Source organism: Zophobas morio, unplaced genomic scaffold, assembly GCF_036711695.1.
Source record: "Zophobas morio isolate AGI-343-1 ecotype UQ-CSIRO unplaced genomic scaffold, CSIRO_AGI_Zmor_V1 ptg000004l, whole genome shotgun sequence".
Taxonomy (NCBI): Eukaryota; Metazoa; Arthropoda; class Insecta; order Coleoptera; family Tenebrionidae; genus Zophobas; species Zophobas morio.
This window is the reverse complement of record NW_026972109.1, coordinates 12,626,408-12,650,657: the sequence shown is the minus strand read 5'-3', so window position 1 is coordinate 12,650,657 and position 24,250 is coordinate 12,626,408. Positions and strand designations below refer to the sequence as shown.

General features: G+C 30.9%; 1 protein-coding gene across 8 annotated transcripts in view; it reads left to right on the top strand.

Annotated features, from left to right (window-relative positions):
• The window catches only part of LOC135141810 (uncharacterized), a 153,084-nt gene that overhangs the window by 89,358 nt on the left and 39,476 nt on the right, over positions 1 to 24,250 (top strand). For all 8 annotated transcript variants that reach the window (XM_064073294.1, XM_064073276.1, XM_064073312.1 and 5 more), the window contains exons 4-7: positions 17,455 to 17,563; positions 17,645 to 17,867; positions 22,324 to 22,488; positions 23,471 to 23,551. In XM_064073294.1, the coding sequence (XP_063929364.1) occupies positions 17,455 to 17,563; positions 17,645 to 17,867; positions 22,324 to 22,488; positions 23,471 to 23,551 (578 nt within the window). The remainder of the gene's footprint in view (positions 1 to 17,454; positions 17,564 to 17,644; positions 17,868 to 22,323; positions 22,489 to 23,470; positions 23,552 to 24,250) is intronic.

Sequence of the window (24,250 nt, the reverse complement as noted above, 5' to 3'; positions counted from 1 at the left end):
ACGGTTTCACATTCTTAAAAAAATATATGATTTGGACCCTTGAGAAGGTTTCACATTCTTCCTTCTTAAAACAAAAGACAATTGGAAGCCTCGAGAAGGTTTTATATTATTGAAAAAAGGACACTTGGGCCCCCCGAGAAGATGTCACATTCTTAAAAACAAAGTTGGGGTCCCTGAGAAGGTTACTCCTCTTTAAAAAGAGACAGTTGAGGCTCTCGAGAGGTTTCACATTTTTAAAAAAGGCAGTTGGGATCCTCGAGAAGTTTTCAGATTCTTAAAAAAAAGACAATTGGCCCCCGAGAAGGTTTCACATTCTTCAAAAAAAAAAAATCATTGGAATTCTTGAGAAGGTTTCGCATTTTTAGAACAGGTAGTTAGGACACCCGAGCAGGTTTCACATTCTTCCTTCTTAAAATAAAAGACAGTTGGAAACCTCGAGAAGGTTTTATATTCTTGAAAAAAGGACACTTGGGTCCCCCGAGAAGGTTTCACATTCTTAAAAAAACAATTGGGGCGCCCGAGAAGGTTTCTCCTCTTCAAAAAAAGACAGTTGGGGCCTCCGAGAAAATTTCACATTCTTAAAAACACAGTTGGGGCTCCTGAGAATGTTTCTCCTCCTTAAAAAAAGACAGTTGGGGCCCTCGAGAAGTTTTACATTCTTAAAAAAAACAGTTGTGATCTCCGAGAAGGTTTCAGATTCTTAAAAAGAGAGTTGGACCCTAAGAAGTTTTCACATACTTCAAAAAATTGTTCCTTCTTAAAACAAAAGACAGTTGGAAGCCTCGAGAAGGTTCTACATTCATGAAAAAAGGACACTTGAGTCCGCCTATAGAGTTTCACATTCTTAAAAAAACAATTGGGGCCCCTGAGGTTTCACCTCCTTATAAAAAGACAGTCGGGGCCCCTGAGAAGGTTTCACTCTCTAAGAAAAGACAATTAGGACTCCCGAGGAGGTTTCACCTTCTTTAAAAAAAAACAGTTAGGATCCTCGTGAAGGTTTCAGTTTCTAAAAAAAAGACAGTTGACCCCCCAGAAAAATTCACATCCATCAAAAAAAGACTGTTGGGATCCCTGAAAAGGTTTCATATTTTTTAAGAAAGACAGTTCGGGCCCCCGAGGAGGTGTCTCATACTTCAAAAAAAAGACGATTGGGACCCCTGAGAAGGTTTCACATTTTTAGAAAAGACAATTAGACCCCGAGAAGGTCTCACATTCTCCCTTCTTAAAACAAAAGACCGTTGGAAGCCTCGAGAAGGTTTTATATTATTGAAAAAGGACACTTGGGATCCCGAAAAGGTTTCACATTGTTAATAAAAAACAATTGGGGCCCCCGAGAAGGTTTCACCTCTTTAAAAAGGCAGTTGGGACCCCCGAGAAGGTTTTACAATCTTAAAAAAGACATTTGGGGTAGCCTAGAAGTTTTCAGATTCTTAAAAAAAGACAGTTGGCCCCTGAGAAGGTTTCACATTGGTCAAAAAAGACAGTTGGAAGCCCTGAGAAAGTTTCACATTCTTGAAAAAAAAAGACAGTTGGGACCCCTGAGAAGGGTTCACATTCTTAAAAAAGACAATTAGGACGCCCGAGAAGGTTTCACATTGTTCCTTCTTAAAACAAAAGACAGTTGGAAGCCTCGAGAAGGTGTCTTTTTGAAACAAGAACACTTGGGTCCGCAAAGAAAGTTTCACATTCTTAAAAAAAAAACAATTGGGGCCCCTGAGAAGTTTTCACCTCCTTAAAGAAAGACAGTTGGGACCCCTGAGAAAGTTTCACATTCTTAGAAAAGACAATTTGGACCCCCTAGAAAGTTTTACATTCTTCTTCCTTAAAAAAAGGCAGTTAGAGCCCCCCGAGGAGGTTTCACCTTCCTTTAAGATGACGGTTAGGGCCTCCGAGAAGGTTTCAAATTCATTAAAAAAAAAAGACAGTTGGGACCCTCGAGAAAGTTTTATATTCTTGAAAAAAAGACACTTGGGGTCCCCGAGGACATTTTACATTCTTAAAAAAAAACAATTGGGGCCCTGAGGACGCTTTAGACTCTTAAACAAGACAGTTAGGCTCCCCGAGAAGGTTTCAGATTCTTAAAAAAAAGGCAGCTGGCCTCCAGAGGGTTTCTCATTTTTGCAAAAAAAGACTGTTGGAACCCCTGAGAAGGTTTTACATTCTTAAAAAACTAGGACTCCCGAGAAAGTTGATGTGCTTCTTAAAACAAAAGACAGTTAGAGCCCCCCGAGGAGGTTTCACCATCTTAAAAAGGACAGTTGGGGCCTCCGAGAAAGTTTTATATTCTTGAAAAAAAGACGTTTGGGTCCCCCGAGAAGGTGTCACATTCTTCCTTCTTAAAAAAAAGACAGTGAAAAGCCCCGAGAGGATTTTATATTCTAGAAAAAAGACAATTTGACCGTGGCGACGACAGCAACTATCTCATTCGCACCCCAGGACGACCGCGCGCGCTGGGGGGGAGTACTGTGACGGCACAATTACAGGTAGGTAAGCGGAGAAAGATAAGCGGCCTCGTAGTCTAGTGGTCAGGATACCTGCCCGGCAAACGGGTGACGTGTGGTTCGATTCCTACCGAGGCAGCAACATTATTCTTCGCTTACCTTCAAGACAATTGTGGCCCCCGAGAAGAATTAAGATTCTTAAAAAAAGACAGTTGGCCCCAGAGAAGGTTTCACCTTCTTTAAAGAAAAGATAGTTGAAGCTCCCGAGGTTACGCCTTCTTAAAAAGTTTTGCGAAAATTATTCCGTCGGCAATTTTTTCGTCCTTGAAATGTAGTTCGATAAATCCCGCTCTTTAGAATATAATAAAATCTGAATTTGCGATTTTCATTATGTGATAATCTCTATAAAATAAAAACCAGTGGAGTAATTAACACCCTGCTCTTCATACAAGTGTGAACAATATGAAACATATTTAAAGCTAATAACCAACGGGAAAAAAATTAGATGTTCTTAATTTCTTAGTACATGCTTAACTTCGTTTTCGACTATTACGACGCTCACATTTCAAACATCAGTTGTTAAAATAAAATGACATTTTAGTTTGTCTCCTCAACGCAGAAGAATGGACTGTTTAATTAATTAAACACGCTCAGTTTTTTTCCTAAAAACACTCATAAATTTTATTTTTGAATATTGTAAGATGACGGACAAATTTTGATTAGCGATTTACCATGCTTCCAATAACCTTAAGATATTTTGCAAGATTTCACAGCATTCCGTTTTGCAATTTCAAAAAATATTACAATTTTTTCCCAAAAAATCCAAAGGGTAAAAACTCAACACGGATTCATAAATCACACACATACGAGCATGGCATTTTATAAAATTTAAAGAAGACAGCCAGAATTGTGAGATGACGTCATCATTTTTTAGAAGGCCATAAACGAATAGATTCTGATTGACGATAGATATATCCTGTAATCTCAAAACATTTGCAAGATTTCACAGCATTCGGTTTTGCATTTTCAAAGTTAAATTGTAAAGTAAAATAAGATAGGGATCCAAAAATCACACATGCAGGAGCATGTAATTCTAGACAGACAGACACACTCAGAGATTGAGAGAGAGGGAGATGAGACTTATTTTTTCGTACTCTTGGGGTCATGAAACGTCGAGAGAACGTAAGCTTACGCTCAAAAAGTAAAAATAACAAAAATTTGTCATGTTGACGTATTTGAAGAAACCTAATTACCTGATTGCAGTTTACAACTTCTGCACGCACTATATCACAGATATATTTATAAATATGAAAAATTTCTCAGTACTTGTGTAATTATTGACGGATTTATAGCAACACTTACGAGATACGGAGCACAACAATTTTTCCAGATGTTAAGAAAGTATTAAAACTAACCACCTTCGTCTATAATTTACTACACAACTCTCGTACATACTATGTGAGAATATACATAAAAAACGCAAAAAATTAAACTATTTGGAAAGTGTTACCGAGAATTTTCAATCTCACTTATAAAAAAAAATAAATCAATGTTCTTTTTAAAAATTAAAAAGTCGATGTTTTTAGGGTCAAGGAATCGTAAAATATTTCAGTATTGGTTGAGCATAAAACAAATTGCAGACATCACTTCTGCGATTATCTATATTTCGTTTATTTTGGGTATCCTTATTTTTAATGCAACAAGATACTTTACGTTGTAATTGTGTCAACATCAGCGTAAATCGAAGGAATTTCCTTCGTTTCGATTGAAACTACATACAAGCTTTCATGTATATAGATTTATAAAATACGTACACAGCATGACGGTTGCAATAGAAAACACATTTCCAACAGAAACGGAAGTTTAGACGAATAAAATCCACAACAGCAGCCAATGCAAACCAAAAGCATTAACGGTGAAAAAATTGTTTATTTTTCGAAACATTTGTATTGTCCGAAGGTTACACCAAAAGCCAATACTAAATAATAAATAAATTCCCTGCACCGCATTGCTACAAATCTGCGTAACAACTCCATATTATACCTCCTGGATCCTGGATCAGGATTTGTTATAGCAGTGGTAACCATTTTTTTAATATTATATATTTACATTAAGAACTTGCTAGTGACGCACTCATATTTTTTCAATTTCCCGACTAGTTCAAAGGAAAAATACCACAGAAATATTCAGACATCTCACAAAAACCCACACAAACGCTGTCATCAGATCTCAAAAACAGAGCGCCTCTTATCAGCTGTCACACCCGCAACCCTAAGACGAAAATCGAAGCGAAGCCAATCTCACAATAATTTTAAGTGCTCTTTATTTAACAACAAGCAAGTAGTGATGACGCTTAATAGGACAACCTGACGCTTTCTGCTCCAACACTTGACACCATTAATTGCGAGCTCGCATTTTAATAGTTAATTAAATTGCGAATTTTCGCACTGAGAATCCTCTCCGTCAAAGAAGGAAACCCTTCGTGGTTAATAGAGCGTTTCACCAAAGTAGCGATTCTTTTTTTCGAAAAGTATACGGCAATTTTTCCGAGCGATTGCGTCCGAAAACGGATAAAATCGATGTTTTAGGAATCGCAGACGTTTATTATCAACAATGTGCGTAGTGATAACAGGTGCACTCCAATTAAAATGCTTTTGACTAGCCGCAAATTAAGCATTAATGAACTGTGCTCTATGAAGCGCGCTGCCAAATTCATTAGCGATAAAGCTGTTAATTAAAATGTACTTTATTATTTTTTGATGATATAAATGGATTGCGCAAAGGGTGGCTGATGGGAATTAATTCTCGGGAAAAAATTTGATAAAATAAAATCAAATACAAACATGACGGCTTTAGGCGTAAATGCTTGTTGTGGCTTTGTTAATTTTGTTTATATTGTGTTAATATAAGTTCACTGTGTATTTTAATAAAATTTGAATACGGTCCAAGCCATAAGCGTTTGTTTAGTAGCTTTGTGCTGATCTGCATATTAAATTTACTGAATACCATTTATTGTTGTGTAATCCGTATATGCCACGAGGGGAAAAAGCGTCCACAAATTACACATGACATACAGGTAAAGCGGAAACTACTTATGGAAAAGATTTAATAATTTAAAAGCGAACAATATTTTACAAAAGCGCATCAATTTTCGTAACTGTGCTTTCGACGACATTTATTTGTATATGGCGCCATTAATTTGAACTAACACGACATATACACATTTTCATAGTGGAAAAATATATTGTTCGTTTCATTTTCGATACAAATAGCCTCTTCGTTAGAGTAATGTATTTTGCATTATTTGTTCTTGATTCTCGTTCTTACTCCAAATATTTTTCGCCTTTCGCTGTTATAATTGAGTCCATTGGACAACTAGCTACTTTTATGTTTTTTAGACGTTCCATGGTCCTTCAAATGCGAAAAAATAGATCTGCTGTCTGTCTATGGCCACCAACAGTAGAATGACATAATCTCCAAAATATACATGAATAAATTATCTCAATTGTATAAAATAAGATAATCCCTTTACATGTGGCTTTATTATAAATCCGTATCCAGTTTTTACCCTAGACATCCAGATTAAAAAAAAATCACAATTATATATAACATTTTGAAACTGCAAAACTGAATGCTCTAAAATCTTACAAATGTTTTAATTCGTTTATTCCCGTCCAAAAAAATGAAGACGTGATCTCAAAATTTTGACGAATAAATCCTCTCTGAAATATGAAAAATATTATGACTCCATAGTTGTGGTTTATTACTACACTCATAAATTTTAAAGAACGTCTCACCCCATTTTCTGGAAAATTTGGGAATACAATACTGTTATTATTACTATTATACTGCATCTATCCAAATTTTGTGTTGGAAACACTCACTTGAAACAAACGCGTAGCATGCTTCTTTACACTTACTTTAATGTTACTAAAAAAATAAAATTCTCAAAATCGAATCTTATAATATTTCGAAAAATCTGGATTTATTTACCTTCGACTAATTTTTTTAAATCACAATTTTTTGGTTTTTTCTTTTTCTGCGAAGTTACAATTTTTTGACAACACAATTTTTCGTTTTTTTGTTTTCTTTATTTCTTCAATTTTTCCATTTTGACTGTTTCGGTTTCATGATTTTTCTTTTTTCAACTATAATTTTTTCAATTTTTCAATTTATCGACTTTGAAATTTTCCAATTTTTCGTTTCTTCAGTTTTTCGGTTGTAATTTTTGGATATTAAATTTTTTCATTTTTCGATATTTCAGTTTCTCAATTTTTAAATTTTTGATCTTTCAATTTTTCGTTTCCTCAATTTTTCAAGTTCTTGGTTTTTATTTCCCATTTCCCCAGTTTTTTAATTTTCATATTCTCCTTTTTATGTCCCTATTTTTCGTTTTTTCATTTCCTTTATTTTTCCGATTTTATAGTTTTTCGCTTATTCTATTTAAAAAATTTTCAAATTGATTTTTCAATTCCTCGATTTTCCAGTTTTTAAATTTTTCAATGTCGCAATCTTTTGATTTCTCAATTATCCGATTTTTCGATTAATTTTCAAAATTTCAATTTCACAATGTTTGATTTTTCCGATTTTGCACTTTTTCGACTTTGGAGTTTGTCAATTTTTAGTCCTTCAATTGTTCATTTTTTCAATTTTTGAAGTTCTCGATTTCTAATTTTTAGATTTTTCAAAGTTTTCATTTTATACTTATTCGTAATTTCATTTTTGTTATTTCAATTTTGCAATTTTTCCATTTTATTTTATTCGCAAAGTTTAAGAATCGAAATATTGAAAAATTCGAAAAAAAATTGAAAAAGCGAGAATTTGAAAAAACGAGAAATTTCAAAATCGAATAAATGGAAAATTGATAAATTGCAAATCGAAGAACTGACGAAACGAAAAATGAAAAAAAAATAGTGAATTAAAAAATTGGAAAGAAGAAAAAACGAATCGAATCGAAACACTGAAAAATTAAATTTCGAGAAATTCAAAAATTAAAAATTGAATATGGAAAAAAGTTTTAAAATCCAATAATTGAAAAATGGAAAAACTCCGAAATCGTAAAATGGAAAAAGCGAAAAATTTTAAAACTTATAATTATTATTATTACATAAAACTAAGAAACTTGAAAATCAAAAATTGAAAAAATGAAAAACTGAAAAATCAAAAAGTTGAAGATCGAGAGATAGAAAACCGAAAAATTCAAAAATTGAAAACTTTCACACTGAAAAAACATTAGAGAATGAGAACCATTGAAAAACCGAAAATTTGGAAAAAAAACAGAATAAAAAACCGAAACACAACTGCAAATCGAAAAATTGAAAAAATGTAAAAAGGAAAAATTAAAAATTTTAAACTACTCAAATTGCAAATCAGAAATTTGAAACATCCAAAATTTGGAAAATCGAAAAAGTGAAAAATTTCAAATTGAAAAATTGGAAAAACAAAAAATTATAAAATCATAACATTGAAAAATCAAAAAATGGAAAAATTGCAAAATCGAAAAGTTAAAAAATTGAAATATTCGAAATTTGGAAAATCGAAAAACTAAAAAATGTATTTATTGAAACTTGAAGACTTATATATTATACAATTGAAGAAAAAAATGAAACATTGAAAACTTGCAAACCGAAAAATTGAAAGACTTGAATTTGGAAAAACAAAAAATCATGAAATCGGAACATTCAAAAATCGAAAAATTGTAAAAATAAAAAAAATGAAAAACCAGAACGAAACACTGCAAATCGAAAATTTGAAGAAGTGAAAAATGAAAGAATCGAAAAACTGAAAAATTTAAACTTGAAAACTCGAAAAATTGTAAATGGAAAACTGAAGAAACAAAAAAAAAATAAAAAATTGTAGAACTGAAAAATTCTTGAGTTGAGTTCAAATAGGTACTTAAAGGCGCTTTTGGCTTTTTTACTTAAAAAAAGTAGGTTAGAAACACTAAAATTGAAAAAACGAAAAATTAAAAAATCAAAAAGTTGAAGATCGAAAAATCGAAAACCGAAAAATTGCATTGAAAAAAAAATGAAACCACTACATTGAAAATAAAAATCCGAAACGAATAACTGCAAATAAAAAATTTGAAGAAATGGACGACCGAAAAATTAAAAATTTAAAACTACTGAAATTGCAAATCGGAAAATTGGAACATCCAAAAGTTGGAAAATCGAAAAAGTGAAAAATTGCAAATTGAAAAATTGCAAAAACAAAAAATTATAAAATCAGAACATTGAAAAACCAAAAAAAGGAAAAATTACAAAATCAAGAAATTAAAAAATTGAAAGATTCGAAATTAGGAAAATCGAAAAACTAAAAATTTATTATTGAAACTTGAAGAGTTATACAGTATGTCCCCGGATTGAGTTCACAAGAAGAAAAAAAAACTCTATTTTCTATTTTACAAAAAAACGACATAGGAATAACATTTTTTGCTTAATACAAAACGAATAAATCTGCAATTAAAATTTTAATATTATCAGGCTGTGTCCTTAAAATCGAAAAAAACTAAAAGTAACAAAGAACTTAGAAATATGAAAAAATTAATTTTAAGAGTACATACCAGGAATATTGAAGTTTTAATTGCAGATTTATTCGTTTTGAATTAAGCAAAAAATATCATTTTTTTATAAGATAGAAAATACTTCCTCTTGTGAACTCAATCCGGGGACACACTGTATATTGTAAAATTGAAGAAAAAAATTAAACAATGAAAAATTGCAAATCGAAAAATTAAAGAATTATAAAATCGGAACATTTAAAAATCGAAAAATTGTAAAAATAAAGAAAATGAAAAACTGGAATGAAACATTGCAAATCGAAAATTTGAAGAAATGAAAAATGAAAGAACCGAAAAATTGAAAAATTAAAAACTGAAAAATTGAAAATTGCCAAAGGTGGAAGATTGAAAAACTGAAAAATTTAAACTTGAAAACTCGAAAACTTGCAAATGGAAAACTGAAGAAACAAAAAAAATGAAAAACTGTAGAACCGAAAAATTCTTGAGTTGAGTTCAAAAAAAAACTTAGTCAAACACACTAACATTGAAAAAACGAAAAATTAAAAAATTAAAAATTGAAAACCGAAAAATTGCATTGAAAAAAAATTATAAAACCACTACATATAAAACCGAAAAACTAAAAATTCAAAACTAGTGACATTGCAAAGCGAAAAATCGAAAAAACGAATAATTGAAAAACTTGAAATTGAAAAAACAAAAGATTATAAAATCGAAACATTTAAAAATCGAAAAATTGTTAAAAATAAAGAAAATGAAAAACCGGAACGAAAAATTGCAAATCGAAAGTTTGAAGAAATAAAAAATTGAAAAGTCGAGAAATTTTAAATCGAGGAATTGCAAAATCTAAAAATTGGAAATTCCAAAAGTTAGAAAACTGAAAAATTGGAAAATTTAAACTTGAAAGCAAAAGAAACAAAAAAAAAATGAAAAATTGTAGTATTTAAAAATTCTTGAGTTGAGTGAGAAAGCCAAAAGCACTTAAAAAAAGTTTGTCAAAAACACAAGGCCAAGGACGCAAAATTAAATTTTCGACATTTGAGTACAAAAAAGTGAAAAGTCAGTCCAAAGAAGTGACAACTGTGTCCAAAAAAGTAATTTTGACATTTCAGTACAAACAAGTGACACTTCAGAACCTGACTGGAGACAAAAAACGACTAGATTTGAAATGGTCGCCTAAAAAATCAATTTTTTTCAAACGACAAAATAGTATAAACTGAAAACATTCTATTTATAAGCATTGCGCTTGATCACAATCTCTTAAAATTTTTACTGCACCCGAAATGCACCTAAAAGCTCGTTTAAAAGTTGCGCAAAGCATTACAGAATTACCTTAACTCGACAATATCCCCGAAATGGACTCGACAATCCATTAAATAAATCCTCACACATCAGATATCGATTTGCGTCGATGTAATCTGTAACTCCACCTGCTATAAAAAATTCAAGCTTTAGTGGTGGCCATGCAGCCTATTATTATATCCATTCTGGAATATCCTTCGTGTACATATGCAAAAAAGTATTTCTTCGTATGCCGCCCTAAAATATCTCTTTCAAGCCTGTTTTCCATTGCAAATGCGTGTAGGTGAAAGGACAAATACTTGAATTTCAGCGAGATTGTGAAGATCTCTACAAAGTCCTGAAATATGAATACACAATGACCGGAAAGCTCAATCCGCATAAAATTCACTCCGTTCGAAATAATATTTTAGCAATTGTAATTCGTCTTAAAGATAAATGATCTCTTGTATCAGCATAATTAAATTTAATTTTTCACATTTTGAAGGATTTCTTTTTCAAAGACGGCCACCCACAAGGATACGACAGTACAATAGGTGTCACCCGAAAGAAAGGCTCTTTGTTGCCATATTAATACGCAATAACTAAACGAGGTCGTAACTTAAATAGCTTAGACATCAAAAGATCAGCTTTATATCAAAATCTCCAATAATTGAGCTCGAGATGAATTATTTAATAACGAAATGAATGTGGGGATTATGGAAACGCAAAAGGGTGTTTTCAGACACACTGAAATCGAAATGGGTTGAAGAACCTCCTTGTCCAAAATTAGACGCGTACGTCGCTTCATGCCATGCACGAAACTTACTTAAATGAAGGAAAATCTTATCAAATGAAACGAGCATGAGTGACATTTCGCCAAGGACAAATTCGTTACATTTTTAATAAGCGAATTCTTCCAAGTTTTAAAACGGGCTGTTAAGGTCAGCTTATATCTCAAAATCCTTCACCTAGGTGCTTTGAGTTTGAGTCAATTAACTTGAGCTTACTGAAAGTTTTAAACTGGAGGTTGACGCAATTATTCCACGCTGAAAGTAGGCGCTTCGACAATTTTAATTAAAACTGCGAATTTTTCAGAGAAATTTTATGATCGATTGAATTCGAAGAAAGCAAATGATAGGTACGAGCAGGAAATTAGAAAAATTGGATCCAGTTCTTCCGGAAATTTAATTTACTGGATATTTACAGACGCAACGAACTGGGGAAAGCATAAAAATATAAAAAAATATTACAATTTATTTGTATTTTGAGTAATATAATACGTCCGAAAAATGTGTTTTCAGGTTTTATCTTTTTGATAAAATATCTGCTTAATGTTATGTTTTATTATACAAATAAATAATATTGTTTTGTAAGGTTTTTTCCATAGGTTTCATTTTTCTAGTTTGTGTTCGGAATTAATGAACTAATCAACTTTGTAATAGAGTTGATTTTAACATGTAAACAACGTGACTACGTTTCCACAATGTTATGGAAATTACTATTTCTACATTACTTCAAAGAATAAATTGAGTCGTACCCCAATTTTTTAACATCCTTTGTCGAAAATAAAAGAACGCTTCTCAAACTCTAATGTCATCAATTTTTTTTGAAAGGATGAATAAATATCTAGCTACTGTTTTGTGTGTTGTTATTGACAACTAGGTATAGCAACTTTCAAGAATTTATCGTATTTCGACAGAATTTCCCTCTCCCCTGAAATGTGACCCAATAAATCTCGCATTTTTGAAAAATTTTGCGATTTTTGTTTAGTGATAACCTCTATTAAATAATTAGGTTCTTCAAATTTTTTCTTCAGAACTTCGATTTGCAATTTTTCGAGTTTTCAAGTTTAAATTTTTTAGTTTTTCAATATTTCAACCAGTGAATTTTTCAATTTTTAGACTTTGCAATTTTTCGATTTGAGTTTCTAGAGTTTCCAATTTTTCGTTTCTTCAGTTTTACGATTTTTCATTTCTTTGATTTTAAAATTTTTCTGTTTACGGATTTTTCAACTTTTGGATGTTTCAAGTTTTCGATTTTGCAATTTTTCTTTTTTTCAACGTGAAATTCGTCAATTTTTGGAATTTTCAATGTCTCTATTTATCACTTTAAATATGTATCTAATAATGATTATAATTTTTAAAATTTTTCCTTTTTCAATTTTACGATTGTAGAATTTTTCCACTTGTTAATTATTGGATTTCAAAACTTTTTCATTTGTTCGATTTTATCAATCTTCCGATTTTTAATTTTTCAATTTTTCGATTCTACAGTTTTTGGGTTTTCCAATTTTTCGATTCCATTCGGCTTTTTACTTTTCAATTTTGGTTCATTAATTTTTTCGATTTTTAAGTACTCTTATTTAGATTTGTTGTTTATTTTTCGTTTCTTCGATTCTCCGATTTTGGAATTTTTCGATTTTTCAGTTCTTCGATTTTTCAATTGTTACCGATTTTTTAGTTTTTCGATTTTTCTACTCTTCGATTCAAAAAAATGGAAAAAACAAATTGTAAAATTAAAATATTAAAAATTAAAAATTCAAAATGTATAAAATGAGAACCTTGAAAATCGAAAAAGTGGAATTCAATTGAAGAAACGATAAATTGAAAAATCGACATTAAAAACTGAGAAACTTCAAAATCAAAGAATACAAAATCGAAAAAACGAAATACTGTAAAATCGAAATAATGAAAATTAAAGAAATCGAAATGTCGGATAACTGAGAAATCCAAAAATTGCAAAACAGAAAAATTTAAAAATAGGAAAATCGAGGAAAAAAATTGAGAAAATGAAAAATCAAAGACTGAATTAATTATAAAATCGAAAGAAAAAATAAATAAAATGAAAAAACGAAAATTTGTGTTATAAAATCGAGAAAATTAAAATTAAAAATTGCGAAAATAAAAAATAAAAATCAAAAATTAAGGAAATGATTGAAAAATTGTAACATGGAAAAGTTGCAAAGTTGAAAAATTGAAGAAACGAAAAGCTGAAATATGTGGAAGTCGAGAAATTGAAAAATTCAAAAGTTGGAATATTGAAATTCCAACTCCTGAAAAGTCTAAAAATTGAAAACAATTTTTAGACTTCGCAATTTTTCGATTTGAGTTTCACGAGTTTTTTATTTTTAATTTTTTTATTTTTTAAATTGTCAGTTTTTCATGTCTTAAATTTTTCGATTTACAGTTTTTTGTTTCGGTATTTTATTTTCTTTCTTTTTTTTTCTAATTTTTCTTCTAATTTTTCTTTTACTCAAGGTAAAATTTCTCAATTTTTGATTTTGATTCCAGTTTCTCGATTTTTCAGTTTGTCTAATTTTCATTTTAAATATGTATCTAATCATGATAATAATTTTTAAAATTTATGGCTTTTTCAACTTTAGTTTTTCGATTTTTGAATGTTTTTCAACTTTCCAGTTTTGACGATTCTATAATTTTCCGATTTTACAATTTTAAGTTTTCCAACTTTTCAACCCATTAATTTTTTTAGATTTTTAAGTTTCCCGATTTTTCAATTTTTTCCGATTTTTTTTATTTTTCGATTTTCAACTTTTCCAATCAAAAAAATGGAAAAATTCCGAATTGTAAAATTAAAATATCAAAAATGAAAATCGGAAATATAAAAAATGAAAACCTTGAAAAATCTAAAAGGTGGATCTCAAGAACTTGAAAAATTGAATAAAAGAAAAACTGAAAAATCGAAATATTAAAAACTGAGAAACTTCAAAATCGAAAAAGTGCAAAACCGAAAAATCGAAGTACGAAAAGTCGAAACAGCAACAATAGTTTGAAAAATCCAGAAATTGAAAATTTTCCGAAATTGAAATGTTGAGAACTTGACAACTTAAATAATCAAGAAAGAGAAAATTCGAAGGCCGAAAAATTTTTAAAATGGAAAAACAGAGAAATCGGGAAATTAAAAAGTTGAAGTAAAAAATTTTTCAATTGGGAAATCGAAACATCAAAAAATCTTAAAATCGAGAAATTGTAAAAAATCGAAAAAATCAAAAATTAAAAAAACTAGACCTCGAGAAAGCGCAAAATTGAAATATTTAAAAACAAAAAAATCGAAAAATCAAAAAATCAAAAAATTTAAACATTCCAGAACGAAAATGTCGAAAAATTGAAAAATCCAAACATCGAAAAATTTTAAAAAACGAAGAAACGAAAAACGGAAAAGTCGAAAAATCGAACAATTGAAACAGGAAAAAATTCGCCCAAATTCGATAAATCGAAACATCCAAACAGTAAAAAATCAGGAAATTGAAGTGAAGAGAAATCTCGAGAAATCGAAAAACTGAAGAAATGAGAAATTGCAAATTCGAAATGTTAAACACTGAGATACCTCAAAATCGAAAAAGTCCAAAATACGAAAAGTGCAAAATCGAATACACAAAATATTGTAACATCAAAATATTGAAAATTAAAGAAATGGGAAAATAGGATATTTGAGAAATTAAACATTTTCAAAATTTAAAAATAGGAAAATGGAGGAAATGAAAAATCAAAGAAAGAATCAATCTCTGATTTCTCATTTCCTCGATTTTCAAATTTCCTTATTGAAAAACTGAATAAACAAAAAATTATAAAATCGAAAGAAACGTTGAAAAAATAAAGGATATGAAAAATCGAAAAATGGTGTTATAAAATCGAGTAAATTAAAAATCAAGAACTTGAAAAATTGAGGAAATGAAAAATTGAACAATAAAAAAATTTAAAAATAAGAAACTGAAAAATCGAAAAATGAAAATTTGTAATATCGAAAAATTACTAAATCGAAAAATTGCAAATCAAAAATTGAAACAACGAAAAATGAAAAATTTGGAAGTAGAGAAACTGAGAAATTGAAATATCTAAAAATTCAAAAATCGAAAAATCAAAAAATTGAAAATCCCAAAACCAAAATGTCCAAAAACCGAAAAATCCAAACATCGAAAAATTTAGAAAAACGAAAAAAGGAAAAGCCGAAAAGTCGAAAAATCGAAGCATCGAACAATTGAAACATGAAAAAAATCAATAAATCAAAAAAAAATTCAAAAATCGGGAAATTCAACTGAAAAATCGAAACATCGAAAACTGAGAAATCGAAAAATTGTAAAATTGAAATATTAAAAATGCAAAAACAAAATCTACAAAATGAAAACCTTGAAAAATCTAAAAAAAAAATTAAAATTAATAAATCGCGGAAATAAAAAATAATAAATTAAGAACTTGAAAAATTGAGGAAACGAAAAATTGAAAAATTAAAAAATGAGAAACTGAAAAATCGAAAATAATCAAAGTTGCAAAAACGAAAAATTAAAGAATATGAAAGAACGAAAAATTGTAATATCAAAAAATTAATGTCAGTAAATCCAGATTTTTCGAAAAATTATGATTTGATTTTGTGAATTTTATTTTTTATGATATTATATTTTTGCAAAGACATATGTGCATCAGATTAGGCAGATGCAGTGCAAAATTAATAATAACAGTAAAGTATTCCCAAATTTTTGGAAAAATGGAGTAAGTCGTTCTTAATTTCAATACAATAAACTGCTTCATTCATTATTTTTTTTAATCACCCTGTATAAATGTTGTGGTCAAAAACCTCATAGTTTTGTAATGTCATAATTTCTTATTTCTCCGTTACCTCGGAAAATATTCGTACTGCTTGATTTGTAAACCTAACAATAAGTAACTGTAAAAATTTTGAGTGCATTAATGAACCATAGGTGTAGTAATAAGATTTTGCATATTTTAATTTTGAGATGACGTCACCAACTTTTTGAGAGGGGATAAACGAGTAAATTTTGATTAACTATTTACCATGATTACGACAACCTTTAAACGTTTGCAAGATATCAGAGCATTCGGTCTTGCAGTTTCAAAGTTAAACTGCAAAATGTTATTATACACTTTTGATTTTTTTTTTCCAAAAATCTGGATGCGTAGAGTGAAAACTCAACACGGATTCATGCACTACAAATACAGAAGTGCCTTATTTTATAAAAATAAAAACAAATTTACTATTGCAAATTTTGGCTGGCGTGTTACTTTCTACATGATAGTCCTAGATATTATTGTCTTCATGAAAGTTACGAAAAATATTATCAATTGATTCCGAAAGGCATTATTAACCTGAAAACAGAGATGTCGATAACATCAATGACGTCAAGACGGATCTTGTGACGACTGAGTCAAAGAACTGAAATTACAACTTGTTTTCGTTACAACTTGTCAAATTAGGGATAAATGTCACACAAGATGGACTGTAGATCAATAACAAGCAAACTGTAACGAAAAATAACGTATATTTAGTCGACACGAGTTTCGAAATAACAAGAATAAACGTACAAAATTCCACAGAAAGTTAAAAGTATGGCGTGGTATACGTTTCTTACGCGGAAATCCGAGTTACGCTTACTCATTTAAATAGCTACCTACTTTATGTTATCCATAAAGTAGAAACTTTCTAGAGTAGACCCATAAAGCGTCGAAACCGCAGTACATAGCGTTATATCAATACTCATTTCCTGTATGAGCAAATGTAATAGCTGCATCGATTTTTCACCAAAAGTAAACACAACACACATCCTATTAATTTCATTAATATTTTGGTTACCGCTAATTCTGCAGCTTTAACCCCTGGAGAATTGTACCAAAAGTAAACATCGAGCACACCATAAATTACTACATGTTTCGAATCCACCCTCGAACCTCCTCCTTGTCATTTTCTTCATCAACTTGCTGCGGGTTCGTTATTGTAAACCAACTAAACACAGAACCGTAGCCCGGGGTAGCTTCTGACGTTGGAATTCTCCAAAAATTTAACTTCAAAAAAGAATTTCCAGATTTTATTATTCGGAAATGTTTAAACTAATTTGAAAGGACAACAGTCTGTCGTCATGAGATCCTATACAGCCGTTTTAGTACCAACCTGAGATTATTAGACAAATAGAGTTAATTGGTTGGCTTCGACAGTGTACCAAATTGAAATTGTCATAGTAACCCTTTCGTTAAGAAAAATTTCATCAAAGTGAAAAAGATACAAAATTCAAACGATGCGTTACCCAATTTACACCCAGCGCATTTTTACTGCGTCCGGGCCTGTCGGCCCAACACCCGATATCAATAAGGAAATTCGAGCGCCACGCCGGGGCCCTTTTTCATAAATTTTAAACGAGCCGGTTTTTCCTTTCCTGCAACGTCTATTAACGTTCGACTTTCTTTCCAGTATCGGATTTCACACAACAGTTGGGTCAGATGTACGAACAGCATGCCGAAGAATTACAAATGTTGGTCGCGAACTTCCGTAAAAGAAACGGCGAACTGAGGAAAGAAAGGTAAAAGTTTTAATTGGCACTTTCAGGCTCCTGATGATCCTACGTGATTTCTGCTGATTCTGAAGGCGTCTTATCTCGTAGGCCGGCGTGTCCAAGTTCGTTGTTCCACACATGGGAGACGCTGCTTCAAGAGGTGGAAATTGATTCTCAAGCTCTTGGCGATATCGCGTCGATCTTGGGGAGGCAGGTGTCACGGCCGCTTCTAGAGAGGTCCTTCCACAGAAAGATACAGTCCAGGAAAGTGTTCACACACCGGGAAAGCTATGAGACGATCATAGCCAAGACGGAAGAAAAACTGGTTAAGGTGCGTAGTTCGGGTGTTTTATTGCTCCGTAAAAACTTGCGGATGGTGGTTGTTTTTCTTTTTGTGTGCGGGAACTTTTGTTTAATCAAAAGTTTATTTTCCACTTAATGTGAGAAATATGTTTTTTTCGCCATATGCAAGGGTTTTCCACTTGTTTGTTTGCACTTTTATGAAAAATTATCGTTTATAACTCCCGCGGCATCTTATAACTTCACCTTTTTTATTTATTTTATTAGCTTGTGGGGTCGCTAAATTTTTGTCTAACGAGACCAAAACGTTGCCACCAGTTTATCCACAGCTTGTGATTTGGTGAAATAAAAAAAAATCATTAAAAAACTATGTAAAGTTTTAAACAGTACAGACAGTTCAATAAAATTTTGAGATGGCGTCAAAAATTTTTTGAAGGTGATTATCTAATAAATATTTTTTTAAATCGCAAACACTACTCGTATATTAATAACTATTAGGTAACGTTTTACCCCACTTTAATGTCATTTTTTTGATAAATCGTAAATTTTGATTGTATTTCGACGGAACTTCCCTCGCCCCTAAAGAGGAGCACAACAAACACCCGTTTTTACGAAAAATTGTACTCGTAATTTCCTTTTTTGATTTTGAAACAACGAAAAACTGAAAAATCGAAATACTTACATATCGAAAAATTGAAAGATCGAGCAGTTGCAACGTCAAAAAATAGAAAAATTGAAAAATACAGAAATTGAAAATTCTCCAAAACTGAAATGTCGAAACTGGCAACTTAAAAATCGAGAACGAAAAATCGAAAGGCGAAAAATTTTGACAATCGAAAAACAGAGAAGCCGGGAAATCGTAAATTCGAAAAATTGAAGTAAAAAACGAAAGCGAAAAGTTGAAAAATCTAAAAATTGAAAAATCGAAACATCCAAAAATTTGTATAAACGGAAAAATCAAAAAACCAAAAAGGCGAAAAATCGAGAAATTGAGAAATCGAAACATTGAAAAAATTAAACATCGAAAAATTGAAAGGGGAAATCGAAAATTCAAGAAGCCTAAAAGTAAAATAATGAGAAATTGTATTAACCCAAATTCGATTAATCGAAATATCGAAAAATTAAACAATCGAGAAAGTAAATAATCTGAAAATCGAGAAATTGAAAAACCGAAAAATCGAAAAACTGAAGAATTGAAATATTGAAAAATTCCAATACTGAAAAATCTAAAAATTGAAAAATGGAAGAAAAATTGAAAGATCCCAAAACTGAAACTTGGGGAAATTAAGAAATCGAAAAATTTAAAAATTGAAAAATCGAAAAATGGAAAAATCAAATATCGAAAATTTAAAAATTTAAAAAAGAAAACAAAAATTAAACAACTGAAAATTGATTAATCAAAAAATCGAATAATTGAAAAAAGCACAATGTAAAATTTAAAAAATCGAAAAAAAAAATTCAAAAAACGAGATCGAGAAAGCGAAAAATTGAAAAAGCTAAAATTCAATAATCGAAAAATTGAAAAATCAAAAAACCAGGAAAATCCCAAAACAGAAATAGCGCGAAAATCGAAATATCGAAAAATTTGGAAAACAGAAAAACCGAGAAACCGAGAGATCGAGAAATCGAAAATTCGGAAAATCGAAAAATTTAATTAACAAATTTTAAAATAGGGAAACTGAAACATCAAAAAATCGTAAAATCAAAAAATTGGAAAAAGAAAAATGTCCAATTTAATAGATCTAAAAAAGTGAAAGATCGAAAAATTGAAAAAACAAAAAATTCAAGAATCGAAAAATTGAAAAATCGAAATATTGAAAAATTTGGAAAAACGAAAAATCTAAAAACCGAAAAATCGAGAAATTTAGCAATCATAAAATTGGAACCTTTAAAAACTGAAACACCGAAAAAATGAAACATTGAAAATTTTAAACGAGAAATCGAAAAGTCAAGAAGTTTAAAAGTTAAAACATGAAAAATCGAATTAGCCCAAATTCGATTAATCGAAGCATCGAAAAATTGAAAAATCGAAACATTGAAATCTCGAGAAATTGAAAAATTTGGAAAAACGAAAAATCTAAAAACCGAAAAATCGAGAAATTTAGCAATCATAAAATTGGAACCTTTAAAAACTGAAACACCGAAAAAATGAAACATTGAAAATTTTAAACGAGAAATCGAAAAGTCAAGAAGTTTAAAAGTTAAAAAATGAAAAATCGAATTAGCCCAAATTCGATTAATCGAAACATCGAAAAATTGAAAAATCGAAACATTGAAATCTCGAGAAATTGAAAAATCAAAAATTTTAGAAATCGAGAAATTGAAAACTCGAAAAATCTAAAACCGGGAAGTCGAAAAATCGAAAGATCGAGAACTCGAAATATCAAAAAAAAATGGGAAATCTAAAATTTTAAAAATCAAGAAATCGAAAAATTGAAAAACGGGGAAATTGAAAAATTGAAAAATTCCAAAACTGAAAGATTGAAAAATTGAGAAACCGAAAAGTGGAGAAATCGAAAAATCATTGAAAAATCGAAAAATGGGAAAATTGAAGAACGGAAAATTGAATAATCGAAATGTTGAAAAGTTTCAATACTGAAAAATCTAAAAACTGAAAAATGGAAGAAAAATTGAAAGAGCCCAAAATTGAAACTTCGAGAAATTGAGAAATCAAAAAATTAAAAAATCGAAAAGTGGAAAATTCAAAAAATCGAAAAATGGAAAAATCAAAAATCCAAAAATTTAAACACTGAAAAATTGTGAAAACAAAAACCAAAAAACTGGTCATTGATAAATCAAAAAATTGAATAATTGAAAAAAATAAAAATTGAGAAATCGAAACATCCAAAATTTCGAAAAATCGACAAATGATAAATTGAAAAAACTAAAAAATCTAAAAGTCAAAAAATGTAGAAATCGAGAAATTGAAAAATCAAAAAATTGAAAAATCGATTTACTGAAAAATTCCAATTTTGAAAAATCAAAAAATTGAAAAACGGAAGAAAAATTTAAAGATCCCAAAACTGAAATTTGGAGAAATTAAGAAGTCGAAAAATTGGGAAATCGAAAATTAAAAAAATCGAAAATTCGAAAAATGGAAAAATCAAAGATGGAAAATTTAAAAACCGAAAAATCAAGAAAATAAAAACGAAAAAACTCAAAATTGAAAAATCGAATAATTGAAGAAATGAAAAATCGAGAAATCAAGAAGTCGAGAAATCGAAACATCGAAAATTGAAAAATCGAGAAATGAGAAATTCAAAAAACAAAAAAATCGAAAAGTCAAAGATTCGAGAAATAGAAAAGACGAAGAATCGAAAAATCGATTCATCGAGAAAAACCGAAAAATCAAACAATCGAGAAATCGTAAAATCGAAAATTTAGAAATACCAAAAATTGAAAAATGGAGAAATCGGGAATTCGAAAAATCGAAACATCAAAAATTCGAGAAATCGAAAAATTGAAAACTCGAAAAATCTAAAACCAGAAAGCCGAAAAACCGAGAAATCCAAAAATTGTCATACAACTTTGAATTTTTTTTTACAAAAATCTTAATGTCTAGGATAGAAATTCAATACGGATGGATAAACCACAAGTTCAGGACTACGTAACTTTTTAGCAATTAAACAGATAAATTTTGATTAACGATTTAGGATACTTCCAATAATCTTAAAACATGTGAAAAATTTCAAAGCATTCGATTTTGCAATTTCAAAATAAAATGGTATTACGCACAAGATTTTGATTTTTTTTTCCAAAAATCTAGCTGCTTATATTAAAGACTCAACACCCTATCTACGTGATATTACTAATACACGTACAAAACGTGACAACAATCGATCTAATAGTTTCGGAGATTATCTTTCTAATAAAAATCAACACAGAGGGCGAACAGACAGACAAACAGACAGAAAGACCAAAACGCGAGACCTATTCTTTTCTACTAGGGGTTATGGGACGTCGAGAAAACATGAAAGTACTCAGTCCTTACTTTTATGCTCGAAAAGTAAAAAGTTATTGTCATTAAAATTCATTTCACTGAACGTAATCTAAACTGAAAACACTCAATACTAAAAAACACCTAATAATAAAATCAAAGAATAACAAATACCAATAAACTGTCTGATACAGTCGACAGGTACAGTGGAATATCTGTGTTGGAAACAACGTAAACGTAATACGATTGGGGCAGACAGTGTTTGCTTCCATTAGGTAGTAGCCAAATTACAAGCATGATTAGAGCATGTAAATTGGAGCAATTTAGTATTGTCCGACGAAATCGATTACTTCAGAAACCGCTCACTTAATTTCCTTGAAAGTTTAGGAGCCCGGTTATATCACGACGAGTATGTAATGTAATTGTATCAAAATACATTTAGTCCATCCAAACAACTGATGACGTCATCTCAGCAAATTACCAAATTAGCTTGTAGTAAAAAATAAACCTTGACTTTTTAATTTTTAAAATTTAACTAAATTTATTCCAGTGCCGACAAGAATACAAGAATGCGTACTTGTCCTACCTCTCCGGGCCCACCACCGAGAGTCTCAGCTCGTACTTCAACACCCACAACGCGTACGTCCAGCAGCTGCACGCGACCAACGGCATGTTGGAAGAATACGGGAAGGAGACTCTGCCTTCGCTCCTGCAGGTAAAATTACGGCTCCGGAAACCAGTCCGGCATCTCGTTCCGGACGCCAATCAAATGTCAACCCAAACCAATTGGAGGACATTACCAATTCATCAGCCGCCATTAGCAGGCCTCTCCGCCAACAAAGCGCCGATTATTCCGATTTGACAAGCTACGCGCCGGATATTGCAACGCGACTTCATAAACTCCACTTTTACGATTGATTCGACAATTTAGCAAATAACGCAATTACTCACTTCTCCGTTCGACGATTTTCTCGTGATCCGGGTTGAGAAATGGGCCGTTGCCGATTATGTGTGAGCGGAGGTAGAGATAAATTCAGATTTAGGGGCGAAAACAAAAGGTGGTAGAATTGATTACAGAGTCGCAGAATTGATTGCACTGCCACCGACATAATAGACAAAAGAATGAAGGAAATATGCTTTGGTAATGAAGGGACGATTTGTCCCACGCTGGTTGTGTTTAGTGAGGTAGGAAAAAATCAATGTGACAAGAAAAGTGTACATTTAAAGACGCGTTGCAAGCGTTTTTGCTATGAATGCTTCATCTATAGACTTATCTTAGGCAAATTTTTCAAAGTTTAGTAAATAATTCATTCAATATTTATTTTCTTACGAAAAATCGTGGCATTTCGAAACTCGTTTTATTTGAAAATATTGTTTACAAGTAATCAGAAACATTCCAAACCATTCCACTGCTCGAGCATGTAAAATTTTTTTCTTGTTAGTTCACCTTTCGAGACTGCTTTGTAAAACTTGGAAATAACAATTCAATTTTGAGCCGCTCTAGTAACATTTGTTTCCTCGAAGAAATTTGGATTTATCTCAAGTGCCCTACTTTCAGCCGCGGAATTGGATCAACAAACCCGGAAAACTTAGTCAAATTTATTAGAAGCGGAAATGCCGGAGTGCTGAAAGATTTAGAGTTTCTAATCCTAGTGAGATAGTTTTGACGTGTACTAACTAAATGAGGGATGTTACAGGAGTTGGAAGAAATTTATACGGATTTGTGTGCGGCGGTTTCGGAAGCTGTCCTTCAAGGCGCCGAAGTGGTTGGTTCTAGGGTAAGTTGATGTTTGAAAGGGGAAGTTTATAGTATCGGCGTTACAGAAATTCAGAACCAATTAAGTGAAACCAGTAAGTCAGCTCCACGTGTTGCGAATCCGCTTTTCAGGATGTTGATTGCTTCCTTGCAATATCCGCAAAAAGTCCGTTTTTATTTTCCATGCTCGTGTCGTTACTCAAATAATCCAATCAAAAGTAGCAGATTAAAACCGTTCTTCCAATCAAATCACGTTGATTACCCGATGTTTGAATAGTCCATTGACTTTGCGTAATTAATGTATTCAATGACGTACTAGCAGTCGCCCAATCGAAGTCCAACTGGCTAGCACCACCACCTCCCTCGTGCTACACTTTCTTGCCCGACTCGAACTAATTGCCAAGAAAAATTGAAAATTGATTGAATCCAGTAGACGTCAAAGCGTGCTTTTAGAAACGAAATCCACTTTGTCTGGAATTAACACAGCTGTTGTGGTTTACCTATGATAAAGTAAGATCAAATCGTCAAATTTTAAAATTATCCCTATTTTCGAAAATATCTGTTAATTCGAATAGTGATCTTTAATCGTCTATTGTTTAGCAGTTTTCAACATTTTGAAAAGCGAAAAGCACTTTTTAGTTACAGGTACAATTTTTTTTATGTCGAAAAGTAAATATTGACGTTTGGAGTAAATTATCCTCACAAAGTACTCAACAGATTA